The sequence below is a fragment of the Trifolium pratense genome, linkage group LG6, assembly GCF_020283565.1.
Source record: "Trifolium pratense cultivar HEN17-A07 linkage group LG6, ARS_RC_1.1, whole genome shotgun sequence".
NCBI classification, from domain to species: Eukaryota; Viridiplantae; Streptophyta; class Magnoliopsida; order Fabales; family Fabaceae; genus Trifolium; species Trifolium pratense.
In genome coordinates this window covers 33,735,767-33,753,157 of record NC_060064.1, presented here as the reverse complement: position 1 = coordinate 33,753,157, position 17,391 = coordinate 33,735,767, and the positions used below count along the sequence as shown (strand labels likewise).

The 17,391-nt window shown below is 31.2% G+C and overlaps 2 protein-coding genes across 3 annotated transcripts; both read right to left on the bottom strand.

Moving 5' to 3' along the window:
* Nucleotides 1-3,929: 3,929 nt before the first annotated feature.
* On the bottom strand, nt 3,930-7,574 carry LOC123888685 (isoliquiritigenin 2'-O-methyltransferase-like). Its single transcript, XM_045937803.1, has 4 exons — nt 7,061-7,574; nt 5,151-5,464; nt 4,706-4,770; nt 3,930-4,436 (listed from the first exon to the last, which is right to left on the bottom strand). The coding sequence occupies exons 1-4, from the start codon at nt 7,507-7,509 to the stop codon at nt 4,140-4,142; spliced, it is 1,125 nt and encodes a 374-aa protein (XP_045793759.1). The 5' UTR covers nt 7,510-7,574; the 3' UTR covers nt 3,930-4,139.
* LOC123888684 (isoliquiritigenin 2'-O-methyltransferase-like) lies at nt 3,930-12,356 on the bottom strand. Of its 2 annotated transcripts, XR_006802268.1 has the most exons (5): nt 11,846-12,356; nt 8,887-9,200; nt 8,435-8,499; nt 7,798-8,165; nt 3,930-4,068 (listed from the first exon to the last, which is right to left on the bottom strand). XR_006802268.1 is itself a non-coding variant. In XM_045937802.1 (4 exons), exons 1-4 carry the CDS (start codon nt 12,292-12,294, stop codon nt 7,869-7,871), a joined length of 1,125 nt encoding a protein of 374 aa, XP_045793758.1. In that variant the 5' UTR covers nt 12,295-12,356; the 3' UTR covers nt 7,741-7,868. The 2 variants fall into 2 exon arrangements, 1 of the variants encoding a protein (XP_045793758.1); XM_045937802.1 differs by lacking the exon at nt 3,930-4,068 and having other exon boundaries at nt 7,741-8,165.
* Nucleotides 12,357-17,391: the final 5,035 nt, after the last annotated feature.

The following is a 17,391-nucleotide window of genomic DNA, read 5'->3' as shown; positions in this document are numbered from 1 at the left end:
CTTCACTTTATGCACCCATTCTACTGCTATTGGCTTCTTCTCAGCATGTAGTAAGGCCTGTTCTGACCTTGTGCTTGCAGCCCCCCAATTCCATTGCTCTTTTTCACTAACTTTCACATTCCTGCTGATTGTGGTTCTCTTAGTAATTGGATTGTACAACCTGTAGGACTCTGTAGTGTGATATCCTACAAGTATAAGGGCTTCACTTTTGTCATCCAAATTCTGTCTTCTTTTATCTGAAGTGTGTCTATGACACAATGAGCCAAACACTCTCAAGTGTTTCACAGATGGAGTTAAACCACTCCATACAGCCTCTGGCACTTTGTCTAAGCATTTGGTAGCACATCTGTTCAACACATAACAGGCAGTTGTCTCTGCTTCTCCCCAAAATGACTTAGGTAGCTTCTTCTCTTTCAACATGCACCTTGTCATTTTCATAATGGTTGTGTTCCTGGTTTCACATACTCCATTATGCTGAGGTGTAACTTCATGTGAGATACCCTCCTTTTTGCAAAAACTTCTGAAGTTATGAGATGTATACTCACCTCCTCCATCACTTCTCAATACATTTATCTTCCTTCCTGCTTGTTTTTCAACTACTGCTTTAAACCTTTGAAAAACTATCAGCACCTCATCTTTGGTTTTCATGGGATACACCCACATCATTCTACTGAATTCATCAACAAATGATACAAAGTATCTATTGCCTCCTAATGATTCAGTAAAAGGACCACATACATCACTGTGTACTATATCAAGCTTGTCCCTAGCTCTCACTGCTATATGATCTGCAAAGGATTTTCTGGCTTGCTTGTCAACTAAGCAATTTCTGCACATATCCTTAGGCACTCTAATTTCTGGTAATCCATGGACCATATCTTTATTTTTCAAATCACTAAGGCCTTTGAAATTTAAATGTCCATACCTTAGATGCCATAACCAAGCTGCATCATGGATAGCTTCACTAGCAAGACAATGTGAATTTGAACTCTCAAATTTCACCGGGAATGTTCTGCTTTGTGATAATGTTGCACACATTACCAGCTTACTTTCCTCATTGTACACATTCATTTGATTGTTTCCTAAGGTCATTGTGAAACCTTTCTCAACCAATTGTCCAATGTTGAGGACGTTTGTATGCACATTTGGCACATACATTACACCGGTAATCAATGCCTGATTACCATTCTTTCCCTTGATTAACATATCACCAATTCCTTCTGATTTTACTGTTCTACTATCAGCAAATCGAATTGTTGATTTCTTTGAAGAATCATAGTTAATCAACCACTTCTTGTTACCAGTCATGTGATTTGAACAACTTGTGTCCAAATACCATCCTTCTTGCTTACCAACTAATGGATCTTTATCTGATCCATTATCATTCTTAGTCATGTGTGCCTCTGATTCATCTTCATCTGTAACTGTTACCATGAAGTTCACATCCTCTTCTGATGTTGAATCATCCTGTGCCACATTTGCTTCTTCATTATACTGTCTTGGAACCTTTTGACCTCTGCATTCACTTGCAAAGTTACCAAACTCCTGACAGTTAAAGCATTGAATATGCTTCTTGCTACCCTTCTTTGAATTGACAGAACCTCCTCTTTCTTTCTTTGAGGATTCAGGCTTGTCTTCATCACTTTCTTTCCCTTTTTTGGACTCATTCTTTTTCTGCCATTTCTTTTTGCTCTGGAACTTCTTGAATTTTGCATAAAGAGCCTGCTCATCTTCTTTACCATGGTCTCTCTCACCATGCTTCATCTCATGAGCCTCAAGAGTGCTCTGCAAATCTTCAATTTTCACTTCACTCAGATCTTTTGTCTCTTCAATTGTCACCACTATGTGATCAAATCTTGAAGTTAAAGTTCTGAGAACCTTCTCCACTTTCTCTTGCTCTTGAAGAGTATCACCACAACTCTTCATCTGATTAGTGAGAGTCACTAATCTTGTGAAATAATCTGCAATCTTTTCATCATTCTTCATCTGTAACAGTTCATATTGCCTCTTTAATGCTTGTAATTTTACCTTCTTTACCTTAGCATCACCACCATAGCTCTTTTGCAGAATATCCCAAGCACCTTTGGAAGTTTCAGCATCTGCAATTTTCTCAAACACCTTCGAATCTACACATTGATGAATGAGAAATAGAGCTTTGTTGTCTTTCTTCGTTGCTTCTCTGAAAGTTGTTCTTTGTTCTTCAGTTGCATTGGCTGGGAGTGGAGCAATCTCTGCATTCACTTGTTCAAATACCTCTTGAAAAGTGAAAATCACCTTCATTTGCTTAACCCACAAATCCCAATTCTTTCCATCGAAAACTGGTAAGTTTGCATGGAAATTATTGTTTCCAGCCATGGTTGAATACACCAATCAACCACTGAATCTTTCCACACCAGAAAGATCGCAAAAGATCAAGTCTTGATCAATCTTGACCAAGGTCCCTTGAATCGTACAATGCTCTAGATACCACTTTGTTGGGGAATTAATCCCAAAGCAAAGAACAAAGAAGAATGATGAAGGAATGAAGAATGAATAATTTGAGAGAAAATGACTAATTGGAAACTAAGCAGAAAATTGAATAAAGGAAAAGTAAAATCTTATTCTTCCACAAAGGGTCTTGATTGTTTATATACAATAGGTGGTTACTTCAAAATGCAAGTAACTGCATAACTACCTAAGACAAACAAAACGTAACTGAATTACAACTGTACAAACTAACTAACTAACTGCTAATTGAAAGCTAACAAAACAGAACGCGTATCAGAACTTGAAACAGAGCTTCAGAGCCTCCTATGTTTCAGAGCCTGTATCAGCTTTAGAGGCAGAGCTTCAGAGCCTCCTATGCTTCAGAGCCTGTATCAGCTTCAGAGGTTCAGAGGTTCAGAGGTTCAGAGTTTTGAATTACAAAAACCAATAGGGGTCACGACTCACGACTCAAAAGTAAGATATATCAGTACTCAAAGAACTTCCAACGCTAGCTAACGCATCTGCATACTGATTTCTTTCGTGATATGAATGATGAACCACCACCTGCCAATTAAGCTCTATAAGACGCCAAATTCTTCCAACAAGCGATCGACCCAACACACTACTGACCTTTTTATCATTCAATGTGTCCAGAATAATCTTCGAATCAATGTTAACCTCAACCGCATTAAATCCCAAATTATGAGCTAATGACGGTCCTTCATAATGACCCGAAAGATTAGTCATATAAGCACTACTCCGTCTCCAAATATTTCGCAAAACCTTCGAGCCATTCTCCATCACTCCCTCTAATAACACCACCACTCCACTCCTACAATCTTCTCTACAAGAACCATATGAATTTAATTTTACCCAACTTGTTTGCGGAGCCTCCGAACCAACTTGAATGATGTTACGTCCCGATTTTATGCATGCATGCTGGATGCGACCCGCTTATGTATAATCACGAGCTAACGTTAGCACTACTTACGCTGGAGAAATGACTTGTATTGAAGTTGCTACAAAATGTGAAAAGTAACTGAAAATGATCATACTGGACTTTATATAGGTTAACTAATTAGTAAGCAACTAACACCTAACTTATATATCTATAACTATATCTCTACTAATATTGATACCAACAATAATGATCTGTGACAAAATTTCAACTACTTCATTTGTTTATTTATTTATTTATTTATTTATATTTGTAGACAAGAAGAGTTAAGTTGAAAGAGAAAATAGATCATACCAAATCTTGTATTGTATACCTTTGTATTAGTATATATAAATACATAAGATAAATAAAGATTACTAATTAAAATACATGACATATACATATACATTTGTCTGTATGTGTGTGTGTATATATAATGTGTGTGAAAACCTTGAATGTAACAGTATTTTCAACGCCAATATGACATCAACTTCTTAAAAGTTCAAACTATATCTTAAACAAAACATAAAAGGAACATGATATTTTTCATATATTTTTTTGATCAAAGACCAAAAAGATAATGAAGAAAATCAATACAGACGTGCCTTGAATCTTGATAAGTACAAAAGACCAATTATATCATTGACATCAGAGTAAAATAAAATGTCATATTTTACTATATATCAATATCAATATGACTTATTTATTCTAGATGAAAACTACTAATATGACTTATTTATTTGTAAATTTCCATCACTCCTAAAATAGAGAAAGCACAAGAAACAACTTCAAGTCTTGAAAATCCAGATTGTTGAGCCAAACTTTCATATTCTTTTGCAGTTCTTTCTTTTCCACCAGCATTGATGAACATGATATTATCAACAATTGAAATCATTCGAGATGCATCTGTTGCTTCTGGACATTCTGGCAATAAAAGCTCCACAAGTATGACCTTTCCATTTTGAGGCAAAGCTTTGTGACAATTGCTAAAGATTTCTATGCATTTTTCATCTGACCAATTATGGCATACACTCTAGAACAAACCAAAAGAGAGATACAAAATATTTTAGCAATGATTATATGAATATTGCTGAGAATCGATGGTACTCCCTCTAATTTCATATATAAATAAAGATTTGGTTTGCAGGTTTATTGAATAATTGATGTATCTAGTTCATGATCACATACATCGATTATTCAATGAACCTAAAAAAAAACTTATATATAAGATCAGAAGGATTATTATCAATAAATAGTAATTGAAGTTTTAGATAATAAGTGTTTTTATTAGTGTATACAAACCTTCATCATTATGGCATCTCCTTGTGGAATACTTTCAAACATACTTCCTCCAACATGCTCAATCCCTAAATGGAATTTGGCCATTTTCAATTAGTAATAATTTTGGGAAAGTTGAAATAATTATTGAGGTGGTCATAATTTTTCGTTTGGATTAAAATACAATTTTTTTTGTTACCATATTATAAATATGAAATTTTCACTGTTATTGATCTTCGTTAAAAATCAATCCATGGTCGATGAATTTATTTCTATTTTATTTACAAAACCTGTTATTTTATAAAAAAAAGAGTAAGTAAGGATTCTCTTTGAACATTTTTTAGGGTCCATATACAAAATTTTGTACTTTATCCTCGACGAAATACTAAAAGCACACAAGTAAACACAAGTCGATAGATAAAACTCATTAATCATTTGAATTTAATCAGATAATTATACTAAAAAGTACCTGGAATTAGTGAGACATTTTCAATCACTTGAGGGAGATCAAAATTGACTCCCTTTATTGATGGATATTTTTCAATAATCATTTTGAGAGTTTGTCCATTTCCACCACCTACATCAACCAAAGTTGATACTCCCTCATATCCTTTGTATATTTCAAGGATTTTTTTCATGTGAATTTTGGTTCCATTAGTCATTGAGTTGTTGAATATTTGGTTCAATTGTGGATCTTTCCCCATGTACTCATACTTGGTAATTCCATTGACTTTCTTGAATAAGTCAACCTCTGGATCAACCACTGCTTCCTTGAAATTTAACCTTTGCCATCACAAAAATGATTTTATAATATACTTATCATACATCAACAACAAGCTATTAACAAGTAATTATAATATAAAATATTAAATGGAAAGTCAATATTTTTTTTTTGACCGAAAATGGAGAGTCAATATTATTGCTTATTAGCAGTTAAAAAATAAAAATAAATATTATTGCTTATTCAAAGTTTATTGAAGTGACATTGGGGCTTAGGCCCTCATGGTTATAAAAAAAAAAGTTTATTCAAGTGACATAATAAAGTTGCTTTTATATATATAAAAAAAGTTTTTTTTTTCTTTTTTCTTTTCTGCCAAGTAGTCTAGTGTATAGAAAGTTTACTTTAAAAGTGAATAAGTGGAGTCTTCCGAGTTCAAACCCGAGCTCCTGTACATATTGTGCGATATTCCTACCAACTGAGCTTAGTTCACAGGGATATAAAAAAAGTTTAATTATTTGACCATTATATACAAGTTTTTTGTTTGTTTTTTTAACTGATCGTTAGTTGGTTCAGTGGTGATTGACGCTGAATTTAGTAGGGAGAACCACGGTTCGATCCCCCGCAACTGTGATCGGAAGGGGGCTGAAACTACTTGATGTCAGAACTGACTCCCGAACCAAATTACACCGGTGGTGAAAACTAAAGTTTTTTTTTTTTTTTTTTTGTAATTGATAGTTTTTTTTTTGTTACATAATTGATTGTTATCTTTAAGTTCATTTTATATTATGTGATAACATTATGCACCGTCAGTGTAAAATTATTTTACACATGCTTCCAATAATATATGAACACATTATGTATAGTAATTAAAAACACATGATGTGTCATATTCGTTAAATGATGTGGCAACACATCATTGAATATATGTGTAAATTTTTTTTACACCGACAGTACACAACAATTAAACTCTTTATTTATGGAGTTTTGGATAAATTATTTTTATTAAATTAATCATATTTGAGGCCCTACAAATTGCGAATGACTGAATGAGACATTGAAGTATTGAACCATATATAAACATCTTACGTTGAATGTGATTTTTTTTTACGCAATTTTTTTTTTCTTTCACCAACAGTTTAATCTGGTTTGGGGGACAAACTTCTTCTCTACTTAACATTAATTATTCATATTAATTTTTTTTACACAAAATTATTCATATTAATTAGTCGGCCAAAAAAGTAAAATTAATTATTCATATATTACCAAATAGGAATAAGCAATAAACTCAAAATAACCTAACTATTTTTTCATCTTATTTAAGATGTCACTTTTTTTTTTTTTTTTTTGGAGCACAAGAGAGTAGAAGCCCAAATCATTATTCTTTATATTGAGGAGGGATCCGTTGATTCCAGGAGTAAGTCTCCATTGACTTATTCCGCTTAATAATTCGATATCGACATTATATTTCTTATCTTTCTTCCTAAATATATTTTAATTGAATTATTGAATAAGTAATATCTGTGAAAACGATTTTATTTACTATATATATTTTTATTATTTGACACTTATACTAAAATATTGCATCACAACTGTTAGGGTAAATGTTACTAGTATTTTATTTTCAAAATATATTAACTGGGCACGGTAAAAACACTTACCACAACCCTATCAAAGCAGGATGACACATAAATGATGTGAAGTAGCCAAGATAACCATGATCACTATTTTCGTCATTGGAAAAATATTTACCCGACGGGGTGATCCCATAAACTCTGACGATGTTACCATCATCATTGGTCTGAGTGGAAACAGATAGAAGAGAGTAGCTAGCAAGCAAGCGCAACATACGATCGAGCCTATTCGGTAAGTCAGACCGTTGAGTTGGTAACTTTGAAGCAATTTCAAAAGCTGATAAGAATCCACCATTATCTAGTGAACTTTCTTTAGCAATGATTTCAAACAAGTTGAGTTGAATTGCAGCATTAAGAACAGCTGGAAAAACCAAATTGGCACCTAGTACCAAGGCAGAAAGTGTATCACTGTCTTCTATTTGTGGGGTTTGAGTTTCCCCAACATGGTTTTGTTTCTCAATGGAATAGGAACTCATTTTTTTTCTTCTTGGCTTATAAGCTTTTGTGATATTCCTTTGATGGTGTGTGTTTCATACCTTCAATTGTGCTTTTTTTATAGGCAAATTTGGCCCTTCGTTGCTATATTTAGAAAATTTGTTTAATTATTTATGTCATTGTCTATCATTAATTATTTAAAAATTTGTTTAATTATTTACTATGTCATTGTCTACTGAGATGGGCCACGACTCACCCCAAATCCAAAAATATAGTAAACATTTTTTTATAGGCGGTGTATTAGTCCAAAACATATTCCACATTAAAATGTCATATTTTACTATATATCAATATCAATATGACTTATTTATTCTAGATGAAAACTACTAATATGACTTATTTATTTGTAAATTTCCATCACTCCTAAAATAGAGAAAGCACAAGAAACAACTTCAAGTCTTGAAAATCCAGATTGTTGAGCCAAACTTTCATATTCTTTTGCAGTTCTTTCTTTTCCACCAGCATTGATGAACATGATATTATCAACAATTGAAATCATTCGAGATGCATCTGTTGCTTCTGGACATTCTGGCAATAAAAGCTCCACAAGTATGACCTTTCCATTTTGAGGCAAAGCTTTGTGACAATTGCTAAAAATTTCTATGCATTTTTCATCTGACCAATTATGGCATACACTCTAGAACAAACCAAAAGAGAGATACAAAATATTTTAGCAATGATTATATGAATATTGCTGAGAATCGATGGTACTCCCTCTAATTTCATATATAAATAAAGATTTGGTTTGCAGGTTTATTGAATAATTGATGTATCTAGTTCATGATCACATACATCGATTATTCAATGAACCTAAAAAAAAACTTATATATAAGATCAGAAGGATTATTATCAATAAATAGTAATTGAAGTTTTAGATAATAAGTGTTTTTATTAGTGTATACAAACCTTCATCATTATGGCATCTCCTTGTGGAATACTTTCAAACATACTTCCTCCAACATGCTCAATCCCTAAATGGAATTTGGCCATTTTCAATTAGTAATAATTTTGGGAAAGTTGAAATAATTATTGAGGTGGTCATAATTTTTCATTTTGATTAAAATACAATTTTTTTTGTTACCATATTATAAATATGAAATTTTCACTGATCTTCGTTAGAAATCAATCCATGATCAATGAATTTATTTCTATTTTATTTACAAAACCTGTTATTTTATAAAAAAAAGATAAGTAAAGATTCTCTTTGAACATTTTTTAGGGTCCATATACAAAATTCTGTACTTTATCCTCGACGAAATACTAAAGCACACAAGTTTTGTTAATCTAAACACAAAACACAAGTCGATAGATAAAACTCATTAATCATTTGAATTTAATCACATAATTATAAAAAGTACCTGGAATTAGTGAGACATTTTCAATCACTTGAGGGAGATCAAAATTGACTCCCTTTATTGATGGATATTTTTCAATAATCATTTTGAGAGTTTGTCCATTTCCACCACCTACATCAACCAAAGTTGAGACTCCCTCATATCCTTTGTATATTTCAAGGATTTTTTTCATGTGAATTTTGGTTCCATTAGTCATTGAGTTGTTGAATATTTGGTTCAATTGTGGATCTTTCCCCATGTACTCATACTTGGTAATTCCATTGACTTTCTTGAATAAGTCAACCTCTGGATCAACCACTGCTTCCTTGAAATTTAACCTTTGCCATCACAAAAATGATTTTATAATCAGTAGCGGAGCCAGGGGGTGGCCAGGCAGGGCCATGGCCCACCCCAAAAAAGTGAAATTACTAGGGTACCCCTATACATATATAAAACAATGTGACTGTATACATATATTAGTGAACGCATACTAATTTCATAACAACGTATTTGACCGAGTGGCTAAGGTGGATGGCAACTTTTACTTTGAGACAGAATTAAAGTCTTAAATTAATCCCATTTTTTTTATAAAATTAGCTTTTCATATTTATATATCCACTGTTATCTTCTTTGTTAATTTTTTTGTGTGAATAAAGCATAATTTTTTTATTTTGGATTATATGTTTTTTTTTTGTATATATGTAATATAACAAAAAATATATTTTTTGAAGATCAATTTTCTGCAAGTATTATGTTATGGTGAGTTTGTTAATAAATGTTTTTTGTTGCTACTAAAAAAATCAAGAGTATTGTTGGTATTGTCCACACCAAAACTTATGTATCCTCTTTATATATAGTATAGATAATTTTTTAGCGGCCCATCCAAAAAACAATTCCTGCCTCCGCCACTGTTTATAATATACTTATCATACATCAACAACAAGCTATTAGCAAGTAATTATAATATAAAATATTAAATGGAAAGTCAATATTTTTTTTTGGACCGAAAATGGAGAGGCAATATTATTGCTTGCTTATTAGCCGTTCACAGAAAAAAAAATATTATTGCTTATTCAAAGTTTATTGAAGTAACATAATAAAGTTTAATTTTAGTAGATCTGACTTTTGAGAAGCACATCAAGATCAAGTGACATAATAATTTTTTTCTTTTTCAAGTAGCATAGTGAATAGAAAATTCACCTTAAAGGTGAATAAGTGGAGTGTCCCGGGTTTGAACCCGAGCTCCTGCACATATTATGCGATATCCCTACCAATTGAGTTTAGTTCATAGGGATATAAAAAAAGTTTAATTATGTACAAAAAAAAAGTTTAATTTGACCATTATATACAAGTTTTTTGTTTTCTGCCTAGGAAATTTAGTTCTTTTGACAAATTTTTTTTTTTACTGATAGTTAGTTGGTTTAGTGGTAATTGACGCTAAACTTGGTAGAGAGAACCACGGTTCGATCCCCGCAACTGCGATCGAAAGGGGGCTGCAACTACTTGATGCCAGGACTGACCCCCGAATCATATTAAACTTGTGGTGAAAACTAAAGTTTATTTTTTTTGTAATTGATAGTTTTTTTTTTCTACATAATTGATAGTTATCTTTAAGTTTATTTTATATTATGATGATGATCGACCATTATATATAAATTATAATTGTTTGGGTACACCTGATCTGTATGTGCGTATGTGATAACATTTTATTTTCTTTATGAATTTAATTTATATTCACCGTCAGTGTAAAGTTATTTTACACATGCGTTCAATAATATATGAATACATTATGTATGGTAATTAAAAACACATGACGTGTCACATTCATTAAATAATGTGGCAACGTATCATTGAATGTATGTGTAAAAAATCTTTACACCGACAGTGTACAACAATTAAATTATTTATTTATGAAGTTTTGGATAAATTATTTTTATTAAATTAATCATATTTGAGGCCCTACAAATTGCGTATGACCGAATGAGACATTTTTTTTATATAAGCAACTGAATGAGACATTGATTTGAAACATATATAAACGTCTTACATTGAATGTGATATTTTTTTTACACAATTTTTTTTTTTTCCTTTTACAGTCAGTTTAATTTGGTTTGGGGGACAAATTTCTTCTTTACTTAACATTAATTATTCATATTAATTTTTTTTAACACAAAATTATTCATATTAATTAGTCGGTCAAAAAATTAAAATTAATTATTCATATATTACCAAATAGGAATAAGCAATAAACTCAAAATAACCTAACTATTTTTTCATCTTATTTAAGATGTCATTATTTTTTTTTATTTTTTTGGAGTACAAGAGGGTAGAAGCCCAAATTATTATTCTTTATATTAAGGAGGGATTCGTTGACTCTAGGAGTAAGTCTCTATTGACTTATTCCGCTTAATAACTCGATATCGGCATTATATTTCTTCAATCCAACCGTTGAATTCAAAGACCTTATTTAGTAGATTAACTCCACAAATTTTTATAAAAATTCAAAGAATGTAGTTATGTATTCAGACTATTAAAATTCAACGATTTTTTTAAAAGTTTGTTGTACGTTCAATTGAAGTTATCAGAAAAAGTATCAAACGGTTTTGAATTTTTATAAAAAAATTGCAGAGTTGATCTACTCAATGAGATCTTTGAATTCAACGGTTGGATTGTAGAAATATAATGCCGATATCTAGTTATTAAGTAGAGTAATAAATCAATGGAGACTTACTCTGGAGTCAACAGATCCCCCTCCTTTATATTTTTACTCATCTTAAATCTCCCACAATTCTTATCTTTCTTCCTAAATATATTTTAATTGAATTATTGAATAAGTAATCTCTGTGAAGACAATCCTATTTACTATATATATCTTTATAACTTGACGATTTTACACTTACTAAAATATTGCATCCAACTGTTAGGGTAAATGTTAGTATTTGATTTTCAAAATATATTAACTGGGCACGGTAAAAGCACTTACCACAACCCTATCAAAGCAGGGTGACACATAAATGATGTGAAGTAGCCAAGATAACCATGATCACTATTTTCGTCATAAGAAAAATATTTACCCGACGGGGTGATCGCATAAACTCTTACGATGCTACCATCGTCATTGGTCCGAGTAGAAACAGACAGAAGAGAGTAACTAGCAAGCAAGCGCAACATACGATCGAGCCTATTCGGTAAGTCAGAGTGTTGAGTTGGTAACTTTGAAGCAATTTCAAAAGCTGATAAGAATCCACCGTTATCTAGTGAACTTTCTTTAGCAATGATTTCAAACAAGTTGAGCTTAATTGCAGCATTAAGAACAGCTGGAAAAACCAAATTGGCACCTAGTACCAAGGCAGAAAGTGTATCACTGTCTTCTATTTGTGGGGTTTGAGTTTCCCCAACATGGTTTTGTTTCTCATTGGAATAGGAACTCATGTTTGTTTTATTTTTTGGCTTATAGCTTTTATGATATTCTTTGATGGTGTGTAAGTTTGATACCTTCAATTGTGCGGTTTTTTATAGGCAAATTTGGCCCTTCGTTGCTATACTGAGAAAATTTGTTTAATTATTTATGTCATTGTCTATTAATCAATTTGTTTAATTATTTACTCTCTGCTGTCTGTTTCCACTCGGACCAATGACGATGGTAGCATCGTAAGAGTTTATGCGATCACCCCGTCGGGTAAATATTTTTCTCATGACGAAAATAGTGATCATGGTTATCTTGGCTACTTCACATCATTTATGTGTCACCCTGCTTTGATAGGGTTGTGGTAAGTGCTTTTACCGTAATATATGAATAATTAATTTTAATTTTTTGACCGACTAATTAATATGAATAATTTTGTGTTAAAAAAAAATTAATATGAATAATTAATGTTAAGTAAAGAAGAAATTTATCCCCAAACCAAATTAAACTGACTGTAAAAGGAAAAAAAAAAAAATTGTGTAAAAAAAATATCACATTCAATGTAAGACGTTTATTATATATGTTTCAAATCAATGTCTCATTCAGTTGCTTATAAAAAAAAAATGTCTCATTCAGTCATACGCAATTTGTAGGGCCTCAAATATGATTAATTTAATAAAAATAATTTATCCAAAACTTCATAAATAAATAATTTAATTGTTGTGCACCGTCGGTGTAAAGATTTTTTACACATACATTCAATGATACGTTGTCACATTATTTAATGAATGTGACACGTCATGTGTTTTTAATTACCATACATAATGTGTTCATATATTATTGAACGCATGTGTAAAATAACTTTACACTGACGGTGAATATAAATTAAATTCATAAAGAAAATAAAATGATGTTATCACATACGCACATACAGATTAGGTGTACCCAAACAATTATAATTTATATATAATGGTCGATCATCATCATAATATAAAATAAACTTAAAGATAACTATCAAGGCAAATTCTACTATGCTTTCATTAAAACTTGATGTACCGGTACAATAGCCAATTCAACCAATAGAAAATTAACTTTTGTCCATGTCATTATTTATAGGTTATATTTTAAAAGTCAACTAAATTTGTTGTATTGGTACATTTATGTATAAAAATTTAACCCCATAAATTATACAAATTGTATTTCAATATTTAATTTAATAATTTGAAAAATCAATTTATGTTCATCATCAACACAATTGAAGAACAAAATTAGGTTTTAATTTGATCTGAAACAACTTAATTGAAAATGAATAAATAGAAGTTGAGTTTCAATTTGAAAAGGAATGGAAATTGTAAAAATATAGAATATGGAGAAAAGAGAGAAAATAAACTGATAATCAAAGATAACTGCGATAAAATAAAAGGAATTCAAAATTGAGTTTCAATTTGAACTTACGAAGGAATTCAAAATTCAAGAAGAAAATCGCACATCTAAATGAAGAAAAGGAATTCAAAAGTCCAGAAAGAAGTGAAAATCGTAACCATCAAAGTTACAGAGTTGAAGGTTCTCGGTGTCGCTGCCATGGTAGAGGATCTGGTCGGCAAAGAGAGGCGCATCGGAAGAGACGATGTTTCAATGATGAACATCGGAACCATCTGGTCGGGTATGAATGTGGAGTTTGGAATTAAAGATGAACAAAATCATCAACAAGAAAATTTGGTGGTGAAAAGTGAAAAATGCAGATGTTTTGTGGTGTTAAATTTACAAATATAAGTCAAAATTAATTGTTCCAACCTGTCGATACCATTACAGCATGTCAAATTACTATTGGTTAATACATTTTAATGTATCAGTACATCAGAATCTTACTATTGTACCATAGAAGCCCCCAACTATCAATTATGTAGAAAAAAAAAACTATCAATTACAAAAAAAATAAACTTTAGTTTTCACCACCAGTTTAATATGATTCGGGGGTCAGTTCTAGCATCAAGTAGTTGCAGCCCCCTTTTGATCGCAGTTGCGGGGATCGAACCGTGGTTCTCTCTACCAAGTTCAGCGTCAATTACCACTAAACCAACTAACTATCAGTAAAAAAAAAAAACTTTGTCAAAAGAACTAAATTTCCTAGGCAGAAAACAAAAAACTTGTATATAATGGTCAAATTAAACTTTTTTTTTGTACATAATTAAACTTTTTTTATATCCCTATGAACTAAACTCAATTGGTAGGGATATCGCATAATATGTGCAGGAGCTCGGGTTCAAACCCGGGACACTCCACTTATTCACCTTTAAGGTGAATTTTCTATTCACTATACTACTTAAAAAAGAGAAAAATTATTATGTCACTTGATCTTGATGTGCTTCTCAAAAGTCAGATCTACTAAAATTAAACTTTATTATGTTACTTCAATAAACTTTGAATAAGCAATAATATTTTTTTTTCTTTGAACGGCTAATAAGCAAGCAATAATATTGCCTCTCCATTTTCGGTCCAAAAACAAAATATTGACTTTCCATTTAATATTTTATAGGGTAAATAGGGTTTTACCCCCTGCAAAATAGGAGAATTTTGCATTACCCCTGTAAAATAAAAAGTTGTGATTTCCCCCTCGAAATATTAAGATTCTTTGTTTTGCCCCCCTGAATTGACAACATGGATTTGGAATCTTAATTTTGCTGACATGGCAACCATACATGGCTTTTTTTTTTTACACATGACTTTTTTTACTGTTTTTATTTATTTAATTTTTATTTTGTCACATATTGAGCTATGTCATTTAAAAAAAATAAAAAATAAAAAACAAAAAAGGGCAAAAACAAACAGCAAGAAACATCAACAATCTTCACCACTCTCATGGGAAGAACAAACAACAACAACCCATTTTTTCATTCAATTAAAAAAAAAAATCAAAACAACAACAACAAACTTCATCTTTAATCTTAAATTTCATCTCATCAATTCAATCTCAAACCCATAAATCCAAAACCATAAAAAACTCATAAGTTTCTCAAAACATAAAATCTCACGGTTCATTCTCCACCACCAGCCACCACCACTGTCGTCGTCCATCTCTCTTTCCCACCAATTGCATCTCTCTTCCTTGCAGCATCACTCTCACTAATTTCCGCCAATTTTCAGATCTGAATTTTGTTGTTTGTTGATTTTCCAAAAAATTAAAATTAAATCAGAATTAATGATGTTTGGAGAACATGTGTTGTTGTTATTTTTCTTGAACTTGTAATTGCTAACCCAACCCATATCCTTCACCAAGATCAAAGAAATGAACACGTGAGAGGTAGAGACCAGGAAGGAGAGGGATGTAGGAGTTGATTATGTTAGGGTTGTTGTTGGTGGTGGTGGTTATGGAGGAGGTGGAGGAAGAGTTTGAATTGGAGGAACTGTGGAGATGATGATTTTATTTTTTTTTTCGATTTAGGGATTTGAGATGAAAGTTGCTTCCTGAGATTTGATATGAAAGTTGTTTTTTGGAAGAAAAAAAAAATTGTGGGATTTGAGATGAAGATTTTTTTAATTTTTATTTTATTTTAAATAACAATGATTTGGAATAATTATAATAATAAAAATAAATAAAAATTCTAAGAAAATCCACATATGCATGCCACATCATAAAAAAAAAACTGACCCCCGAATCAGATTAGACAATCCAGTGGGCCTATTATATATTGGTGGTAAATGATGAATCCTCGTCACACTACTTTATTCTAAGGCAATTGAGAGACATTAGACCTCTTTTGAGTATCTTTTAGCTAATAAACAAGAGCAAAATGATCATGTATGAAAGTTACTTGGTTTTGAAGAAAGAGATGAAGAATTGAAGAAGTAACAGGATTGTACTACGCCGGGGGAGTGAATACATCACGCAACGCAGCGTGCAATTCCTACTTGCAAAGGGTGGATTTACCCTGCTAACCCGTAAAAACTATTAACATTGTTGACATATAATGTACAATTGTATATTTGTATTGTTATTGGTAAAAACTTGTGAGTAATTGAGATTTCTTTCTCTTATATATATAATACTAGTATTTCAAGGGCAATTAATTATATGGTGTTAAAAAAATTAATTTAATTTGTATACATCATTATTGTAAAGTTATTTTATACATGCGTCCAATAATAAATCAACACATTATGTATGGTGCTTAAAAACACATGATTGTCACTCATTAAATAATGTGGCAGCCCATCATTAGATGCGTGTGTAAAAAACTTTACACCGATGGTATATACATATTAAACTCTAAAAGGCTTGCATTATGTACAATTGTGAAAAACAGTGTGTAGTGAACAAGACGTTTATTTGTGCATTTTTTAGGAGTTATTTTTCAAAACCACTTTACTAGATATACTCCTCACCTTTCTTAAAACTAGATATTCCTCACTTTTCTCAAAATGTGTATATTTATTAAGTTTAAAAAAAAATTAGATTGATGACTATGTCAATGTAATTTTATATGTTTAATTAATTTTATAGTATATATGATGTAGACAAATCCAAATATAATTTAGAATTATCAAAGATGATGGTCGAACCTTTGTTATGTAGACAAATTCAAATATAGTTTAGAATTATCACAGATGATCGATGGTCGAACCTTTGTTATGTTTTGGTATCGACTAATTTTGTTTATCTTACTGTTTATGTGTTGATTCTCTTATAAACTTTCGTAATCGTTCTCGGTACACCTTGTGCTGAGGAGATTATTTGATTTTTATTATATTTATATATCCCATTTTTGCCTGTTCAAAAAATATATATATATATGACTTTTTTTTTTACTGTATATATGATGACTTTTTTTTTATTAAAATAATTTTTGTTGTGTTATATTCTTGCCACCCTAAATAATTTTTTCTGATTTCGTCTATGTTTGAACACGTTATCATTGTCTGAAAAAATGGTGTTAAAAAGCATACAAAAATCACACTAGTAAACGTATAAGGGAAAGAATATTTGATTTGGTCGGGGAGTGAGTAGCTCAAACCGGTTCAATTTATTTGAGTTAAGAATAAGTATAAATTATAAAAGACTTAGGAAGTATCACCAAAAATAAAGTTAAAACTATTTACAAAGTCAAACTTTACAAATATCATTT

Excerpts from the sequence above, each read along its gene's own strand:
- LOC123888685 (XM_045937803.1), bottom strand. The coding sequence starts at position 7,509 with ATGAGTTCCTATTCCATTGAGAAACAAAACCATGTTGGGGAAACTCAA. Across the intron at positions 5,465-7,060 it reads CCTGCTTTGATAGGGTTGTG|GTTAAATTTCAAGGAAGCAG; the intron begins GTAAGTGTTTTT and ends GTGATGGCAAAG. Across the intron at positions 4,437-4,705 it reads GAGATGCCATAATGATGAAG|AGTGTATGCCATAATTGGTC; the intron begins GTTTGTATACAC and ends GGTTTGTTCTAG.
- LOC123888684 (XM_045937802.1), bottom strand. The coding sequence starts at position 12,294 with ATGAGTTCCTATTCCAATGAGAAACAAAACCATGTTGGGGAAACTCAA. Across the intron at positions 8,500-8,886 it reads AAATGTCTCACTAATTCCAG|GGATTGAGCATGTTGGAGGA; the intron begins GTACTTTTTATA and ends AATTCCATTTAG. Across the intron at positions 8,166-8,434 it reads GAGATGCCATAATGATGAAG|AGTGTATGCCATAATTGGTC; the intron begins GTTTGTATACAC and ends GGTTTGTTCTAG.